This window comes from Myotis myotis, unplaced genomic scaffold (genome assembly GCF_014108235.1).
Source record: "Myotis myotis isolate mMyoMyo1 unplaced genomic scaffold, mMyoMyo1.p scaffold_m19_p_3, whole genome shotgun sequence".
Taxonomy (NCBI): Eukaryota; Metazoa; Chordata; class Mammalia; order Chiroptera; family Vespertilionidae; genus Myotis; species Myotis myotis.
This window is the reverse complement of record NW_023416335.1, coordinates 194,234,469-194,254,715: the sequence shown is the minus strand read 5'-3', so window position 1 is coordinate 194,254,715 and position 20,247 is coordinate 194,234,469. Positions and strand designations below refer to the sequence as shown.

At 37.6% G+C, this 20,247-nt stretch overlaps 1 protein-coding gene across 11 annotated transcripts in view; it reads right to left on the bottom strand.

Annotated features, from left to right (window-relative positions):
* VEZT (vezatin, adherens junctions transmembrane protein) overlaps positions 1-20,247 on the bottom strand; it is a 71,066-nt gene that overhangs the window by 6,349 nt on the left and 44,470 nt on the right. For 6 of the 11 annotated variants that reach the window (XM_036298432.1, XM_036298438.1, XM_036298436.1 and 3 more), the window contains 6 exons: positions 17,590-17,865; positions 14,779-14,928; positions 13,781-13,928; positions 8,741-9,072; positions 4,483-4,676; positions 573-673 (listed from right to left, as the gene is read on the bottom strand). In XM_036298432.1, the coding sequence (XP_036154325.1) occupies positions 573-673; positions 4,483-4,676; positions 8,741-9,072; positions 13,781-13,928; positions 14,779-14,928; positions 17,590-17,865 (1,201 nt within the window). The remainder of the gene's footprint in view (positions 1-572; positions 674-4,482; positions 4,677-8,740; positions 9,073-13,780; positions 13,929-14,778; positions 14,929-17,589; positions 17,866-20,247) is intronic. The other 5 variants (XM_036298439.1, XM_036298437.1, XM_036298430.1 and 2 more) reach the window with 3 other exon arrangements.

Sequence of the window (20,247 nt, the reverse complement as noted above, 5' to 3'; positions counted from 1 at the left end):
ACCACGGTACATGCCCTTGACCGAAATCGAATTTGAGACCTTTCAGTCCGCAGTTTGATGCTCTATCCACTGAGCTAAACTGGTTAGGGCTATCTAATGTTTTATAAAAAAATTTATTCTTTGTTAAACTAAGTAGGGTTGATTTCCCTTTGCAATTAAGGATACTGAATAGACTATATGACCTAAGGAAAACTTCTTGAGCAAAAGAAATCTTTGTCAATATCGAAAGTGAGGCATAACATAAATGCAGTCAAATGCACAAGATGAATGTATAAAATTTTTAGATATGTATACATGGTGGTAGATCAAGATAAAAACATTTCCAGTATCTCAGAAAGGTACCTTTGCAAAGGCACTATTTTTTAATGTGCTTTATCACTTTTAAGTGTCTAAAAAATGGATTAAAATTCAAGGCACTAAGAACTAATGATTTGATATATATTCAATACATTATATTGTGATTTTGAAGCTCATTAGAAACATAAATTCTACAATGTCACTTACAGAGAGCAATAGGTAAGTTTCACATGTGCAACTCTCCTTTATGGGAAACAAGCAATTTTCACCCTTACCTGCTCCTCAGGGATTGGATCTTTGTCTGCAATGTGTAGAGTAGGCTGCAGCACGGGTACCACAGTACAGCGTGGGCTTTCACATGCTATTTCAGGTTTGCCTTAAAAAGAAACAGGCCACACAGAAATGACTGAATATCTGATTAACAACCAAAATACCGAACAGTTCCTTCACCTCAAAACATTTATTTATACTGCCTCTTTATATCATATTCCTCCTTCCATATCTAATTCCCAGTAATCATTGATGTGTTTTCTGTTCCTATTAAAATTTACTATTTTAAGAATGTCATATAAATGGGATCATATAGTATATGGTGATTTAAGTCTGGCTTCTTTTGATTAGCATAATGCATTAGAAATTCCTCCATCTTATTATTTTTTTTTGTTAATCCTCACCAAGATTATTCTTCCATCGATCTTTTTGTTGTTGTTTTATTTTACAGAGAGTGGGAGGGGGAGAGACAGAGAGGAGAGAAACGTCAATGTAAGAGAGACACATCAATTGGTTGCCTTCCACACGTGCCCTGACCAGGGCCAAGGATCAAGCCTGCAACTGAGATATATGCCCTTGATTGGACCCAAATCCGAGACCCTTCAGTCTGCGACCAAAGCTCTGTCCACTGAGCCAAACTGGCTAGGCTCCTCCATCTTATTGATGTATCAGTTTATTTCTTTTTTTTATTGCCGAGTAGTAGTCAGTTATATGGATGGATGTAACAATTTATCTATTCACGAGCAGAAGGGCACAAGCTTCTTTTAGGTTTTAGTGATTATGAATAAAGCCACTATAAATATATATTTGTGTATAGGTTTTTGTGTGAACATTAAGCTTTTATATCTCTAGGGTAAATATCTAGGAATAATATTACTGAGTCATTTGGTGCGTGTATGCTTAACAGTGGGAAAAATTTTGATGAGGAAAGGGTATTTATATAATCTTAAAGTATTATTTTCACAAAATACTTATAATGAAAGAGAAGAAAGGCTAAAAGAGAATAAAGATCACCAAAACTAAATGCCATGTGTGATCTGGACCTGGACATTAGAAAAATGCAAACAGAAGTATTTATAGGTAATGAGGTTTCATGTCTGCATCTTACTTTCAAATGGTTAAGAATAATATCACCAAAGGAATTTACATATAGATACATAGATAAGGGAAATGTGTTAGAATGTCAACAACTGGGGAATCTGGATGAAGAGTACTGTGAACTATTCTTGTGATATTCCTGTAATTTTGAAGTAACTTTACAAGATACAGCTAACTAAAGCACCTGCATCTAAAAAATGCAAATGAACATTTTTTTAAATCCTCACCTGAATATATGTCCTTTTTAAAAATTGATTTTAGTGCCGAAACCGGTTTGGCTCAGTGGATAGAGCGTCGGCCTGCGGACTGAAAGGTCCCAGGTTCAATTCCGGTCAAGGGCATGTACCTGGGTTGTGGGCACATCCCCAGTAGGAGATGTGCAGGAGGCAGCTGATCGATGTGTCTCTCTCATCGATGTTTCTAACTCTCTATCTCTCTCCCTTCCTCTCTGTAAAAAATCAATAAAATATATATATATATATATATATATAAAATTGATTTTAGAGAGAGAGGAATGGAGAAAAAGAGGGAAACAACAATGTGAAAGAGAAACCAATCAGTTATCTCCCATATGCACCCCAACCAGGGATCGAACCCGCAACCTAGGTATGACCAGAAATTGAACCCACATCCTTTTGGTGTACAGGATGATGCTCCAACCAACTGAGCCACCCAGCTAAGGCTCAAATGAACATTTTATTTTTATATTTTAAAAATATATTTTATTGATTTTTTACAGAGAGGAAGGGAGAGGGATAGAGAGTCAGAAATATCAATCAGCTGCCTCCTGCACACCCCCTACTAGGGATGTGCCCCTAATCAAGGTACATGCCTTTGACTGGAATAGAACCTGAAACCCTTCAGTCCACAGGCCAACGCTCCATCCACTGAGCCAAACCGGCCAGGGCTCAAACAAACATTTTAAAGTTGTGTAGCTATGGCCACTATGAGCATTTTAGTGAGAAAAGTTTGTGAATTACTTCTATTCATATCATTATTATATAGAGCAAAAGCCACATATACAGAGCATAATTAAGAAATTGCTTTATCACTTGCCCAATGCATTGGAGACAGTTATAACAATCATATTTAAGTGAGTGACTAAGATTCAACATCTCAGAGTATGCTAAGGAGAAGTGAGTGTGATGCATCTTTTAACACCCAATGGTAATTCAAACTATAGAAAATGTACTCAAAAGCTCTACACTTGGGTCATTTCAAAAAGTTTAAATGCATAAATATCTGCACCTATTAAAAATCCTTGGCAAGCCCGGCCAGTGTGGCTCATTGATTGAATGCCAACCTATGAACCTGGTTGCAGGCTCGATCCCTAGTAGGAGGCATGCAGGAGGCAGCTGATCGATGAGTCTCTCTTATCACTGACTAGAGGCCCGGTGCACAAAAATCGTGCACTTGGTGGGGGGGTGGTTCCTCAGCCTCGCCTGCACCCTCTTGCAGTCTGGGAACCCTTGGGGGATGTCTGACTGAAGACTTAGGCCCACTTGGCAGTAGGACATCCTTAGCGCTGCTGAGGAGTTGGAAGAGGCTCCTGCCACTGCCGCTGCGGTTGCCAGCCGTGAGCCCGGCTTCTGATTGAGCGGCACTCTCCCTTTGGGAATGCACTGACCACCAGGGGGCAGCTCCTGTGTTGAGTGCCTGCCCCCTGGTGGTCAGTGTGCATCATAGCAAACGGTCGTTCTGCTGTTTGGTTGATTTGCATATTAGCCCTTTATTATATAGGAGGATGTTTCTAGCTCCCTCTCCCTTCCTCTCTGAAATCAGTAAAAATATATTTTTAAAAAAATCCTTGGCAAAATTATCCTTGGCAGGAAAAATTACTATTTATATTTGAGACATAAAGGAAATCTATTGGTACTATTAACATTTCCTTGTTTCAAAGGAAATACTTTTACTATCTAAGGACTTATTCAACATATTTAAGACATTAAAGTATTACAGATTTAGCTGTAAACAAAACAATGAAACAGAATAATAAAGCATCAATCATCTTTGGCAGAAATACAATTTCTGTTATTAACTTCATCATAAAGGTGGAAGGGATAAACATAGTTTATAGCAAATTTTAAAAATTAATATTCCAAATGTTTACAATGAAATTGGTGAGATCAGTAAAACAAAGTATAAAATCTGGGTTAAATGAAAGCAGGTTTGTGGAGGATTTCAAGACTATCTTTTTACCTAGCAGTATTACTCTTAAATAATGGTACTTAATACATTTTAGACCCCTAATAACAAATACATAGTGCTACCTATTATAACATTTGTATAAAATTTCTGAATAACTAAAGTAAGAATTTCATCTTAGAAGCAAAACTCAATTTCTGGCCCATGAATATCAAAATCATCATTACCCTTAATTGGAAAAGAGATTCTGGAAGTTCTAATAATAAATAATATTATTAAAATCTATCCCTTCAGTCTGCAGGCTGACGCTCTATCCACTGAACCAAACTGGCTAGGGCTGTTTTTCTTATTAGTAAGAGCCAAGACTTTATATTCAGTGTTAATTTGTACATATAAGTTCAACTTAAAAAAATTAGAAACATAGATCAGTTGTCTCCCACAACTAAACCCAAAACATAGGCAAGTGCCTTGACCAGGAATTAAACCCGCCACCTTTTGGTATACAGGAAGACACTCCAACCAACTGAGCTACACCAGCCAGGGCCATATAAGTTCAACTTTTTCTTTAGTAAACTAAGAAGGCTTGCCAAGTGAGTTTCATCATAGAGAAGAAATACACCTAATAAAATCCTAACTGCAGAGGAATATATGGAAGAAATCTCTCCCAGGTACCTTTTATATCTGTATTTCTTCGTAGCAGTTTGTCCACTTGAGAAATGGCCTCTTCCCAGCAATTGTTGCTTGCTTGAACATGGGGCTGAATCAACTTTAATTTCTGTTCCAGGATTTGATAAGCTTCTGACACTAGTTCTTGTGTTTCTTTAGTACAAACAAGCTTTTCAAGTTCATCTTCAAGAATTATTACCCTGAGTAATAAAGAAAAACAGTTTCACCATGGAGATTTCTAAAATATAAAATGGAAAATTTATCATTTATAAGGCCTATTTAAGAAATAAGCTTAGAAGTTTAAAAACGTTTTGGAGATGGAAGGTAGTGATGGTTGTACAACAATGTGAATATACTTAATGCCTTGAACTGTATTGTTAAAAATGATTAAAGGGTAAATTTTATGTTACGTGTATTTTATAACACTTTTTTAAAAAGCTTATAAACAGTGTCATATATTTATCCCACAAATATTGCTTGCATATATACTAGGCATGAACTGAAAGGACAAGTTAAACCCATCTTCTATTTACAAGAAACATAACTGAATCAGATAAATTATACATATGTATAAAATACAATTATCATAAAAAGTCATAACATTTTATTTCATTTACAGATGAGGAATTAGGTCCAGAGAGTTGAAGAAACTTGCTCAGAGTCATACAGCTGATAAGTTGTAAACCTGGGTTGAATCCAGGCACAAAAGTATACCACAGAGAGATAAAAAGATAGTGTTATAAGAATTCAGAAGAGGGGAACATTGCTACCAGCAATGGGACAGATAGGGAGTAGCTAAGGGAGTAGCTAAGGTCCTTTTGAGGGAGCAGTGAAGGCGGGATAAAATTGAAGCATGTACAAAAGATGAGGAAGGTCACTCTACCTTATCTCCCATATTCCCTGTGGGCATATGGCAATTTATACAGTTTGGCTGGACTGAAGGAAAAGGAGAAATCAAGACAGAAAAGCAGACTGTAGTCAGATTATGGCAAACCTTTTTTACAGAATGTTTTATATAGACTTCAGTCTAAGCAGCTCTATTCTGAAACCAGTTAAGATTTTTGGTTAAGTGAGAAAGCAAATATATGCCTCAGGAACCATCTAGCCATGAGCACTCTGGAGGAAGAACAGTTAAAGGGTTAATGTCCTCATGTAAGAAAGTGAGAGTGTGAATAGCAAAGGGAACAAGGGCAAAGGAGTGAAACACAATTTTAGATGACATTTCAAGGTTGTAGCAGTCTATAGAGCAATTTATATATGATAGCTAAAGACTGGTATACTCTCTAGTTAAGATATAGAATATTTCATTTTTAAATAGAGAACATACTTCCCATCATAATCCACAATTCCTGACAAAGGTACAAAGCCCCTCTTTTTCATTTTCATATCTATACAGTGTAGCACTCTTCCTTCCCTAAGCCACCTTCTCTCATTATAATATACTAGAGGCCCATGGAGAGTGGGCCTAAGCCGTCAGTCGGACATCCTTAGTGCTGCCGTGGAGGCTCCCACCACTGCCACTGTGCTCACCAGCCGTGAGCCCATCTTGTGACTGAGCTGCACTCTCACTGTGGGAGTGCACTGACCACCAGGGGGCAGCTCCTGTGTTGAGCATCTGCCCCTGGTGGTCAGTGCATCAGAGCGACTGGTTGTTCGTTCCACTGTTCGGTCGATTTGCATATTAGCCTTTTATTATATTCCTCTGATGATGATTCAACCTTTGTCACCCACTCACCTTAAGACTGCCTTACCTCCCATATTCCCTGTGGCAGACAGAGCTGAGTTAGGTTAACATTCACCCGCTTTCTTGGAATAGCTGCTACAGACCACTGGAACATTCCTGCCTCATAGTGTCTTAATTTTTCCTTATGCCCTAACCTTTACATCAGCCTTATATACCTAATGCCAGACCTTGAACTGATGAGTGGAAACTTTTCTCAAAATGTCTTTATGACCTTAACTTCCTATCTTTGTACACCATATCCTTCTTCAGTCCTGTAAACCAGCCTTTTAATTTTACTGAGACTTCAAGCCTTTTTGACTCATTTTTATTTTTGGTCTTACAAAACTGATTAATGGCCTCTCCCTTCCACTTCTTGCCTGGTATCCAGGATAAAGTAACTAAACTATGATCATATCAACCCATTAAATTCCGATGACCTTCCTGATTACCAGCACAACATGAATCCAACCATTCATCTGATCCAGTCCCTACTACAAGTCTGTCTTCTGCACCATACCTGCTACCAAGGCAGAGTGCCAGCAATTCCATTCAAAGTAGATCACCTAATATGGACTCTACATTGTATTATCTAACTGGGGCCAAAAAAACATGTCCTATGCTATGGAAAAAGAGTCCAAATCTGTTGAATTTATTTAGAAAATAGCAATGTGTTATTCTTTAACTCTATATATACTAGAGGCCCGGTGCACAAAAATTTGTGCACTCGGGGGGGGGGGGGGTGGTCCCCTCAGCCTGGCTTGTGCCTCTCGAAGTCTGGGACCCCTCGGGAGATAACGACCTGCTGGCTTAGGCCTGCTCTCGGGTGGCAGAGGGCAGGCCCAATCCCTAGGTGCAGCCCCTGGTCGGGCTCAGAGCAGGGCTGATTGGGGAGTTGGGGCGCCACCCCCTGTCATGCACAGAGCAGGGCGATTGGGAGGTTGTGATGCCACCCTCAGTCACGCTCAGGGTAGGGCCGATTGGGGGGTTGGGGCACCTCCCCGTCACACTCAAGGCAGGGTCGATGGGGAGGTTGCGGCGCCTGTCACGCACAGAACAGGGCCAATCAGGGGGTTGGGGCACTTCCCCCTGTCACTCACAGAGCAGGGCCCATCAGGGGGTTGGGGCGCCGCCCTCTATCACCCACAGAGCAGGGCCGATCAGGGGGTTGGGGCACTGCCACTCTCACACTCAGGGCAGGGCCGATGGGGAGGTTATGGTTCTACCGTCACACACAGAGCAGGGCCCTTGGGGGGGGGGGGGGTTGGGGCACCACACCCTGTCACACACAGAGCAGGGCTGATCAGGGGGTTGGGGCACCGCACTCTGTCACACACAGAGCCGGAGGGCGATCAGCAGGGGGTTGGGGTGCCTTCCCCTGTCACGAACAGAGCAGGGTGGATAGGGAGGTTGTGGCCCCACCCCCTGTCACACACAGAGCCGCAGGGCGATCAGGGGGTTTGGGCGCTGCCCCCTGTCACGCTGATCCCGGTGCCGGGAGGCATATTACCCTTTTACTATATAGGGTAGAGGCCTGGTGCACGGGTGGGTGCCTGCTGGTTTTCCCTGAAGGGTGTCCTGGATCAGGGTGGGGGTCCCCACTGGGGTGCCTGGCCAGCCTGGGTGAGGGGATGATGGCTGTTTGCAGCTGGTCACACACCCTTCAGGGTGGGTGCCCCCACTGGGGTGCCTGGCCAGTCTGGGTGAGGGGCTGAGGGCTGTTTTCAGGCTGGGGGTGACTGAAGCTCCCAACTGCTCCTTTTTTTCTTTTTCTTTTTTATTCTGGGCCAGCTTTAGCTCTGAGGCTTGGCTGCTGAAAGCAGGTTTCTGGCCTTTGTTTACCTTCTGTATTTGAAACAATGTTGCGGTCCTGCTGGCTGAAGCCCAGCTGACTAACGCAGGTTTCTGGGGTTTTGTTTAGCTTCTACATTTGCAACATAGTTGCTTAGAGTTGCAGCTGAGAGGCTGGCAAGGCAGGCGGGGAACGTTGGAGTCCTCCATCACTGGAGCAAGCAAGCCTCATGTTCGCTTTAAGCTGCCTGGCTGCCGGCCGCCATCTTGGCTGGCAGTTAATTTGCATATTGCCCTGATTAGCCAATGGGAAGGGTAGCGGTCGTACGCTAATTACCATGTTTCTCTTTTATTAGATAAGATAACAACGCCTCTTATAATTTATTTTTCCAGTGTTGGCAGATATTCTTCTAGAGTGCAGGCTCCAGTTTAAGAGCCCTACCTAAAGAGAGTTAAACTCATTCTTTGTAAACTTCTCCATTTCAGCTCTCAAATAGAATGAACATCTGCTTTTGTCCTATTTTTCTAGGTTGTCTGTTGAAATCAAGAAAAGTAATAATTATAAATGTACCGAATTATAGTACTTATAAATCATGCTTCTCTGCTCTGTTTGTAAGTATAAACCGTCTTTCATGCTGTATGTCTCCATTTTGCTGCTTCTCTCTAGCTAGGACACAAGCCAAGAACCACAATAGCCCAAGAGTGAAACTTGCTAATCATGGGGACATTTCCTTATATAGCTTCTAAACTTACTCATTCAGTAATGCTTTCAGATGGAGCTGCAAACTGCGTACTGCTGTATGAACATTATTCAGTTCTCTTGACTTCTGTTGAGTTTTGCATAAACGCTGGGGTACTGACTGGTGCTGAGTTTCAAAGTATCGATAAAACTCATAGCTGCGCTTAAGCTCTTCCAAGCAGGCAGAATGAGCATGAGGTAGACCCTGAGTCACATCAGATAAAATATGATGAGGCAAAAGTGCTGGAGTAAGTAAGGGCCCAGGAGGGGCATTAGCTGTAGAAAGTAATAGGGCTAACCGTCTGAAGAACTCTGAGCTCTGTGCTACCCAGAGTTGGAACAAAACCTAAAAAAAAAAAGAAAAAAAGAACTAGATCAATAAAAAATATTGGCCAACATTCAAAACAAACTACAAATTTAACTTCTAGTTTAAATTTTCCACTTTATCATAAGTAATGGATATAGTTGAGCTTGAGTTAACTCTAAGATTAGCCAAGAATTTTATATCAAATTATGTAGTCATTGCACATGGGAACTTCTGATCCCAATATAGCAGGAAATACCAAAATATAACTTGGTACAGTTCTGATCTAGAAGGAAAGTGTTGATAGATTGAGACACATGTATTAGAAGTAAATATTGATTAATTATTTTAAAATTTTACACAAAGGAGAAATGAAAACAGTAGGAATGATAGAGCTATATAAGTTCAAAGAAATGAGTTATTGATGGACCCAGAGTTTGGGGTTCAAAATTACACCATTGTTTTGGCTAGGAAATAGTTAAAAAATAACATAAAAATCAGTCCCAGAGTGTTCATACTTAGGAGTGTCTAGCACAAGAAATTTAAAACCCCCTTCTTTTGTTGTTGTTAATCCTTACCTAAGGATATTTTTTGCATTGATTTTTAGAGAGTGGAAGGGAGGGGGTGAGACAAAGAGAAACACTGATGTGAGAGAGACACATTGATTGGCTGTCTCTCGCACATGCCCCAATAGGTTGGGGATCGAGCCTGCAACCAAGGTACATGCCCTTGACCGGAATCAAATCCATGACCCTTCAGTCCGAAGGCTGACACTCTAACCACTGAACCAAACTGGCTAAGGCCAAAACCCATTCTTGAGAGACAACCTCTGACTTCAGGCAGTAAAGGATTTCTGTAGGTATAAGTCCTATTCTAGAGGAGGATAATATCTCCAAAACAAAGAAACAAACAAACATGAGGAAACAATCTATTATGAACAAGAATTGGCATACAACAAAGAGGAATGAACAAATTTAGATTTCCAATTTTTCACAACCAGGAAAGTGAACATTATTTAGATTGTTTTATTAACTGAACATTAAAATTAGGCAAATAATAAGATAATTTAATGTAAACCTATTTTACCATTGAACTTTTTTTTTTAAATAAGCACGGTCAAAAAAATAAAAAAATAAATAAGCAAGCTCAAATTTCCAAATTGCTAAAGACATTTACCTAGGAATTCTTGAATATAAACAAGCTTACCTCATAGGTCTTATTTAACCAGTAAATTCATGACTATAATGATTTTCTTTATCCCTATATTGGTTCTTTCAGCAAGTATTTTTTGAGCACTTATGATGTACCAGGCTTTATTCTATATGCTGATAATATAGCTTTGAACAAAAGTGAAAAATTAAAAAAATCCTTGCCCTGATGGAGCTTATATTCAAGTGGGGGGGGGGGGCAATACATAATAACAAGTAAAAGACAGAGTTTCTTGGTTGATGTGCTATGAGGAAAAATACAGCAGAGAAGGGGAATAGCGAGTGTGTACTGTATGTGTGTTTACATGGGGGAAGGTAATGGGGGCTAGGGAGGTGGAGAGGTGGAGGGATGGGGTGGCCAGGAATGTCTCTAAAAAAGTGCGATCCAGAATTAAGCCATGAAACTATCATCAGGGAAGAGAATTCTAGGGAACAGGAGGTTCAACTGCAGTTATTTAGTAGGAGAGGACTTGGCACATCTGAGGAACAAGGTCAGTGTGACTGGGGTACAGTAAGCAAGGAGGAGTGAGGTAAGTGATGAAGGTACTGAAATAGCTCTGGCTTTTACTCTAAGAGAAATGAGGAGCCACTGAAAGGTTCTGAGCAGCAGAGTTATATGATCTGAGTTATGCTTTAACAAGCCCATTCAGGCTGCTGTGTTGAGAGAAGATAAGGAGGTGAGAGACCAGTTAGGAGGTTAGTATAATAATTCAGGTAAGGGTTACTGGTAGCTTGTACCACAGTGGTTAGTGGTAACAGGTGAGTAGTAGTTGGACCCTGGATATATTGTGAAAGTAGAACCGACAAAATCTCTTGACAAATTGTTTATGGGTGGAAAAGTGTTATGAAGAATGATTCCAGAGTTTTGGCCACAGCAACCGAAACAATCAAGTGGGCATAGCTTACTGCCACTTTTAAAATACTAATTTATTATTTAATCACTACCATAGTATCCAATCAAACCAAAACTCAAAATTATATATATATATATTTCTGTTTGTTCTTTGGATGAGGGGAAAACCATAATTTATGAACAAATAGGAAATTTTTATGTAAAGCATTTTTTAAAAATGTAGATTTACTTTTTAAAGCAGGAAATATATTACTTCATAATAACTTTAAAAACTAGTTAAAAATTTAAACAATAAGAAGAAGGGATAAGGACTCTGTACTAAATATTCTATATGTCTTCTCAGGATTGCAAAGTTTTCCTGAGGGAATATAGGTGAAAAAAAATAATAAAGCCAAAATGTATTTTCTTTATGGACACCATGAAAATTACAGAAGAAAACAAAAGGTCCTGATTTATTTGTAAACCATCTTTCACTACATAAAAAAAATCTTTAATTAGTGCTGCTCTTTTGAGAATTTTCTTTTAAAATTTATACAAAATCTGTTAAAAAAAAAACTTTCTTTTGGGTACAATGGCAAATGTACAAGGCAAAATACAATTTTTAAGTGTCACAGGGGTTTCCAGCAGTTTATACACTATAGGTCCAAGATAAGGCAACTTTCAGAGGTTGATGTTCCTGGTAAGAATGCAATACATGAAGTTCGGTTATAGATTAGTTATATGTCAAAATAAAGCAAAAATCAAAATACTAAAGTTAGTCTTTAAAACAACATGGGTGAGCAAAAGGGGTCCAGCTACAACCAGCAGTATTGGAATTAGGGTGGGGAGATAAAAGAGAACAAGCCTCACATTTTAGAGTAGATCCCATCAGAAGCAATTAAAAAAATCAGCTAACATTTATTAATCACTCTATCCCAGGCATTTATCAAATCCCTCAGAGGTAAGCATTATGATTATCCCATTTTTATAAACACAGAAACAGGGATTTGCTCAAGAACACATTCACCGTCAAGTGATGGAACGAGTCAAACCTGGAAAGTCTGACTCTAGGGGAGTCACTTTTTCTCTTTGCTGCCTATACTTAAGCTGAAATACAATCCAAGATTTAATAAGCTTTTAAAAACAATATTTCAAAAGTGTAAACAATAATAGCTATTACCGCATATGGTACCCATTATATGACAAGCTTCACTGTCGGTATTTCATATGTCTTCTCATTTAACACCTTGTAGGGCAGGTATGGTGGCCCTTTTTACAGTTGAGGCAAATTCAAATAATAATTTATTCAAGGTCAAAAGTTAGTGTCAGAGCTAAAATATAAACCTGGGTCTGCTCAATTCCAAAATCCCTGTTTTTTCTTAAGAATCTCAAATTGTACTGAATTTGGAAGTAAATGGAATTTTCTACAATGTGACCATCCTAAAGGTAGCTATTGGTGTCTTGGTATTTTCTATTAGTCTTTTTGTAAAGACAGAGTTGTGGCCATACTATATATACATTTTTGTGTGTTAATTGCTTCACTGGTTTAACATACATCTCCCCAAGTTTTTAAAAAATCTTCAAAAGCAAACTGTAGTTACTACACAATGGTCCACCATGTGGATTTACCATAATTCATGCAACTATTCCTTAATTGCTGTGTATTTAGGCTCTGTTCATTTCCGCTACTGTAAACAAAGCTAATCAGCAACTTGGTACATAAAACTTGACTATATTTGGAATAATTTATTTAAGAAAGATTTGCAGAAGTGGAATTACTGATTCAAAGCATATATTATTTTAAAGGCTCTTTGTATGTCAAATTGCATTCTGAAACAAACAACTTTAGGGAATTAAAAAAACCTGTAAGAAAACAATTGAAGCAGCTCAGGTAAAAGGTGATGGCATTCAGGAGTAGGATGGTGGGGAAGAACCCAGAAAAAATAGATGAATTTAAAATATATTTTGAAGGTAGAACTGACACAAAATTATGATGACAGACCGGATGTGAGGAGTAAAAGGAGGGATAAGATGGTTAGTGTGCAGGTTTCTAGCTTAAGCTGTAAGATGGATTAGAATGAGGATAAGAATAAGTCAAGGCAAATTTCAGGTAAGAGAGAAGAAAAACAGATTTAGAACATTTATATGAATATGAAAAATTTAAAGATGTAGAAGTTTATGCAGTCTCAAGACAAAATGGAGCCCTAGTCGGTTTGGTTCAGGGGATAGAGTGTCGGCCTGTGGACCAAAGGTTCCTGGGTTCGATTCTAGTCAAGGGCACGTACCTTGGTGTAGGCTCCATCCTGGCCCTGGTCGGGCCATATGTAGGAGGCAACCGATCAATGTGTTTCTCTCAAATCTCTCTCTCTCTCTCTCTCTCTCTCTCTCTCTCTCTCTCTCTCTCTCCCCCCTCCCTTCTACTCTCTCTAAAATATCAATGGGAAAAATATTCTCATTCCTTGGCCGAGGATTAAAAAAAAAGAATTATGAGTATTTTGATATCAAACTATAAGGATCTTCTTTTCCAATCTTTATGATGTTCTCCAATTTTAAAGGCAGCTTCACAAACATCAGTAAGGTTATTGCAGTAATAGTAATCAGCAAATAATAAAAGAGAACAGGTGCACCATTTGTGTTCAAAAAGCACAGGCACAATCCAAGAGCATCTATCTCTTCCTCAGCCCTTCCTTCCATTCTACCAGTGGATTACCTTCAATGCAGGCAGGCTGAAACCATCTGTAAGGTTATGTGCTTCCTCTTCTGAAATCTGCTCTTCACTAAGTCCAAGTCCCAGCTCCTTAAAAGGCACCACACAGATGTAGTTGGTTACATTGTCACTCTCAGAGTTCAGGGGGTAGGTTAAATTAGGTTAAGGCAATCAACAAAGTCTTCATAAAACATACAAGGTACATTAAGACTGCCCAGCCCAACCAGCATGGCTCAATGGTTGAGCGTCGACCTACAAAAGTAATCTTTGCATTCCACTTACTCATAATTTATTTATGAATCATAAATAAAATAAAGATATTACATACCTTTATTTCCTGACTAATAGAAATAATTTTTTTATTTAGTAAATTTAAGTGACTGACTTATTGTCATGTATTCTCTGTATCAGACACTATCTAAACACTTTATATGCACTAATTCATTTGATTTCAACAAAAACACAGTCAGTAAGATTGTGTTAGTATTGACATTTTAAAAATGAATAAAGAAAGGTATAGAGAGTTAAGAAACTTGCTTAAGGTCACCTAGGCAATAACTGATATGGCCAAAATTTAAATGTTGCCGATTTGACTCTAGGGCCTTTGTTTTGTGAAAGGAGAAAGATTTCCTGTTGCCAGTTTATTTCCATGTCATGACACAAATTTGCCATGTTCAGTAATTTCAAAAAAAAAAAAAAAAAAAGCCAGGCCCAGCAAAGCCAGGTCTTTTGAATTTATTCTTTGGACCAGTAAAGGCAGGGATTTCAAGTTTTTTTCCTTATTAAAAATGAACCACACGAGAGAACAACTATCTTCTTGTCTGTTATTGCCTTCCCCCCCTTGGAATACATTTCCAGTTTTAAAATAGAAGTGCTGATAGAAATTAGCTTCAAAATAAGCAATTTCAGTTTACAGTTAACTTTACAGGATGCAACTATGATACCTATATTCAGCACTCTGGAAACATATCTTATTCTTAAATTTAGACAAAAAAGGATATTTTTTCAGCATATATAGGGTAGCCAGCCTTGCTGCTTGAAAGTTGGCTCTTACAGTTCTGTAGACAGCTTTCCGAAGACCGATGAGATGCTGACTGGGATGCTGTCCAGCTTTATTAAATGGGCAAGCAGCACTGACCCTGTCAAGCAAACTTGAAAAGTAAAATGTGATACAACTGTACAGGTGTCCTAAAGTTTTTGTTTCCTAAATCCATAATTCTATTAAGTTTAGAAAAAAATCCTTTTCCATGATTTTCATTAGAAAATGTTTATCAGTAACCCCACTCAGGTCTCATAAATAGCCATTTCCCTGATACATATATAGTCACCAGAAAAAGACAAATGAAAAATTTAAATCTCAGAGTAATGGCTTCCTCTGATATGAAGAAACGAAAACATTATAATTGAAATATAGAAATGTAGGAATATTTATGTAAAAAATGTAACTTTTTAATATAGACACTCTACCTGCTAAAACATACTAAAGTGATACTACTTTATATTTAGTTTCCAAGCCTTTATCTACAGTAAGTATAAAAGCTTTAATTATAAACACTTTCACATTCTTAATATGCATTCATATATGTTCATTAATCATGTTTTTGGCCACTTGTACAGAATGCATTCTGTACATTCATAAAAGTAGGGTAAAATGACTTACCCACCTGCTGCCACTGGCACTTACCTACTCAAAATGAAGTAGGGGCCGCAGAAAGATAACAGGACCAGTGGCCAACAGGGGAATGCAAGTAGAAAGGCAAAGTAAAGGTTACTATGTAGTTGCATAGCTACTCTCAAAACTGTTCAAGAGGAAGCACATTTCATAGCACTTTCCAAAAGCTAAGTGGGGAGTATCTATTTGAAACAATGACATATAATAAATTATGCTTTTATAAATGAAACTATGAATAGTTATTAGATAAGAGTATTTTTTTTTCACCTAACCATTAACCTCTCCCAATAGCAAAACAAAATATTGGAATTTATACATTTCTTACACTATAACCACACATTTGTAAAATAAGACATCTAACTCAAAACTTTAAAAATGTTAAATCAAACTAAAATATATTCAGGCATTGGAAATCTATTAAAAAAACAACCACAGGACAATGACTGCTGGCTTATTTTAAAATAAAGGAATGAAGCAAAGAAGGTTAAATTATTTGCTAGAGCAGACAAACAGAGGCAGAACAAAACAGTACTCATTTTTTTCAATATATGGCACTATTGTTTGTACTCCATTTTATTTACTGAATGAATTTTAAAAACTAAAAATATTATGATTCAAGATCTATTATTGCTCATAATTTTTTCAATCAATTATCCAGTTAGATGAAGACAAGTGAAGCATAATTTTTTCCAACATTTCTTCTGCCTGTCTGCATCTGAATAGATAGAAGTCAAAATCTGGAGGCAAATCATGTCTAACTGACCCAATTTAGCTCTTCATGCCTATTCTATACATATGTTTGTAAAAGGTGGACAATGACAAAAGGCACAGAACCCTCTATGCATGCCCAAGCACTAAATGAACAAACACATAGCACTTTGCTTAATCATTAGGCAGTCAGTTCTCTCAGTAAAGTCCTGTGCAAGTCAAGAATGAAAAGCCACTCTTATTCTTAGTGTGATTTTTAACTTTTAAAACTTGATACTCAAATAACTTAAAAACTGCTCTGCTCAGTCAAAAAGAAGTGAACAATGGAAGAACAAAAATAAACAAATACCGAGGACTGTTCCATTTTGAATTGACCAGAAAGAAAAGTAATAAAACATCTCTTATGTCTTGGGATTGTTTAAAATACTGTTTCAGAACACAACAGTGAAGAAAGAGATGACTACTGGAGATTCTTCCACTTCCCTGTTCGTGATTTTTCAAATACAGCTTTTATGCCAAGATCATTTCAGTACTGTTCTAGAGCAGAGCATAGTAAAAGATGTGATGACTACCAAAGGGTCTTCTGCTCCCCCTTTTCATAATTTTCCAGATATAACGATAATTAAGAGCAATAATTATTCTTCACCATATACTTCATCATACTTTCTCCCACTTATAGATTGCAAAGGTTACATGTTATATAAATTATTACATATATACTACAATACAACCATCATCTGCTAGTGTTTAGCAGGCAGTCTGGTGTACTGCAATCAAGCTTGAGAGCCAGATGGAAGGACATCTGCTCTATAACTAATAAACTGCTGTTGAGTAAATATAACTTTTCCTTTAATAATGGAATAAATAACCAGTATAACCTGCAGCTTAATACACTTACAGCTAGACTGGTGAATATTTAATTTCTCGTGGGAATGTGAAACATCATTACTTGCATGATATTCTGACAATATTGGTGCCATAATATCTACTAACATTTACCTAAAGAACATTATTAATACAGGGCAAGAGTTTTCAAAATGAATTCATGTCAGATACAGCTATCAATTAAACTGAGGAAACAGAGTATCTGACAGGAAGTAAAGGAAACAAGCATTTATTGGGTAACTGTATGCTGGGTTCAATGGTAGGTTCCCTTTCTACATTATCTCATAAAATTACAGGTAACACACAGACATAATCATGATTCTCAAAGCACTTTGGTTTCTCAAAGTAGATAAGCAGAATCATATTACATATTAAATCTAACATATTATTCCTTTAGTGAGCAGTTAATAGACTTTAATAAGTGCTAAAGAGAAACCCACTTTTTTCCTATAAAAGCAATACAAAAATGAAAATAGGTAGTAAATATTCTAATTTAACTATGTAATAAAAAAGAATTATTTAAAAATAAAATAAAAAATGAACTCACAGTGTAAATCCTCTGGAAATGACTTCAGTTTCTTGAATGAGACGTAAAGCTTTTCTCACAAGATTAGTAAAAGCTCGGCTATTTGCTGCTGCATTTTCCAAACGGCCATTGTATTTTTTTAGGGTTAATTGTAGTTTGGCTGTCCTCCATAATCTCAGAGCTCTTATGATCAGATAAACAAATAGAATCACTCCCCATACCAGCCAGGAAGAGACAATCCACCAAGTGGGAAGCATAATAAGCAAACTAATGAAGGCAAATAGCATTGAGACATCCCTATAACAGAGAAAAAACAAAACAAAAACAATACTCATTAGAAAAGAGAAAGATGAGTTATTTTATCAGTAAATTAGGTTTCCTAAAATAAAATTCCATCTTCTTTGTAACATATGGCTTAAAAAATGACATTAAAAAAAATCATGGCCTGGCTGGCATAGCTCAGTGGTTGAGCATCAACCTATTAACCAGGAGGTTGCGGGTTCAATTCCCAGTCAGGGCACATGCCCGGGTTGAGGGCTTGATCCCCAGTGGAGGATGTGCAGCTGATCAGTGATTCTCTCTCATCATTGATGTCTCTCTCTCTCTTCCTCTCCCTTCCTCTCTGAAATGACTAAAAACATATTTAAAAAAATCATGTGAAATAGTTTTGAAATATCTAGCAACTAGACAATGGTCCTTAGGTATTAAGTAATAAGTTTAGGTAAAGGACATAAGAAATTGGTGCCTTCTGAAATGACTTAGAGAAAATTTTTTTTAATTTTTTCAATTACAGTTGATATTCAATATTATTTTACACTAGAGGCCTGGTGCACAAAATTCATGCCCTCAGGGGGTGTCCCACTGACGGCTTAGGCCTGCTCCCTGCTGGGAATGGGACTAAACCGGCAGTCGGACATCCTTTGCGCTGCCGTGGAGGTAGAAGAGGCTCCCACCACCACCGCTACACTCGCCAGCCGTGAGCCAAGCTTCTGGCTGAGCAGCGCTCCCCCTGTGGGAGTGCACTGATCACCAGGGGGCTGCTCTTGCATTGAATGTCTGCCCCCTGGTGGTCAGTGTGCATCATAGCGACCGGTCGTTCTGCCATTCGGTCAATTTGCACATTAGCCTTTTATTATATAGAATTAGGTGGGCAGTACAGTAGTTAGATAACTTATATCATTTATAAAGTGATACCCCAATAAGTTTCATACTCACCTGACACTATAAATAGTTATTACAAAATTACTGACTATATTACCTATGCTGTACTTTATACCCCCATGACTATTTTGTAACTACCAACTTGAACTTATTAATCCCTTTACTTTTTTTCACCCAGGTCCCCACCTACCCTTCCACCTGGCAATCATCAGTTTGTGCTCTGTGTCTATGAGTTTGTTTCTGTTTTATTTGTTTCTTTTGGGTTTTAGATTCCACAGATAAGTGAAATCATATGGTATTTGTCTTTCTCTGTCTGACTTATTTCTCTTAGCATAATACCCTCTAGGACTAGGTCAAGACTTTTTTTGTAAAGATACAAACTCTTTAACTCTAAAAAAATTTACAGATTAAAAAATCCAATTTTATAAATTTAAAGTAAAAATAGCTTAATTTTTACTAATTTTAATATTAAAATACTATCTTAATATTCAAATATATAATGAGCTCCTTTTTCCTAAAATCAGACTTTAAGTATTTGAATATAAATACATAATATCTGAAGAAAATATATGAATTTTTCCAATTAGAAATAATATATACTTGATGAGTAATTGTTTTAAATAAAGTCATCTAATTTTAAATCATCACCACAAATCTGGAATACACACACTTATACTGCAGACCATAATATGGACAAGCTTTGTGTTTTCACACTGCTTTAACTGAAGTAAAAATATGCATATGTTTTTTGATTAGGTCAACTATAAATCTATAGATTAAAACACATCTTTTAAGCTATGAAGGTTTTGATGAAAATGTGTATTTATAATAAAAAGGTAAATGTAGGGGGGTTGTGTCCAAAAAACAGTACTTGAAGATGGTCAAACTACAAAGATAGTCTCATTAAGAGTGGTTCTTATTAAATATTTGCCTGCCCCAATTTCCCTTGGAGTCATTTACTTTTATATGACACTGGTAATATCATAGAGCCAACTCTCATTATCTACTTGTATGTGTTAATAGAAAAGTCTACAAGTATTTACAGACTCATAATTTCTTTTCTTTTTTAAAAATTTAATTCTTTATTGTTTAAAGTATTATATAAGTCTCCTTTTCCTCCCATTGACCTCTCCCTGGATGCCCCCTCCCCCCAGCACATGCCCTCACCTCTGCCTCTCCCCCGCACCGTCTATGCCCATTGGTTATGCTCATATGCATGCATATAGGTGGTTTCTTAATCATACCTGTGGCTAAAGAAAACTTGAAAGCAAAATTCTTAAATCCTATGGTTCCTTGTAGCAGTCCCTTAAGTTCTTACTTTTATTTTATTTTTTTTAAAGGATAAGATGCTTTATTTCATCATGATGATATCTGAGTGATACAGGTTTGGAAAGCATCATACTTTGCTATGTTAGAATATGAAGCAGCTGCCAGTGTGACAGAAAAGACAAATTCAGCACACTGAAGCTAATGAATGTAACTGCCTGTATAACTTGGACAGTTGGAACAATGATTTAG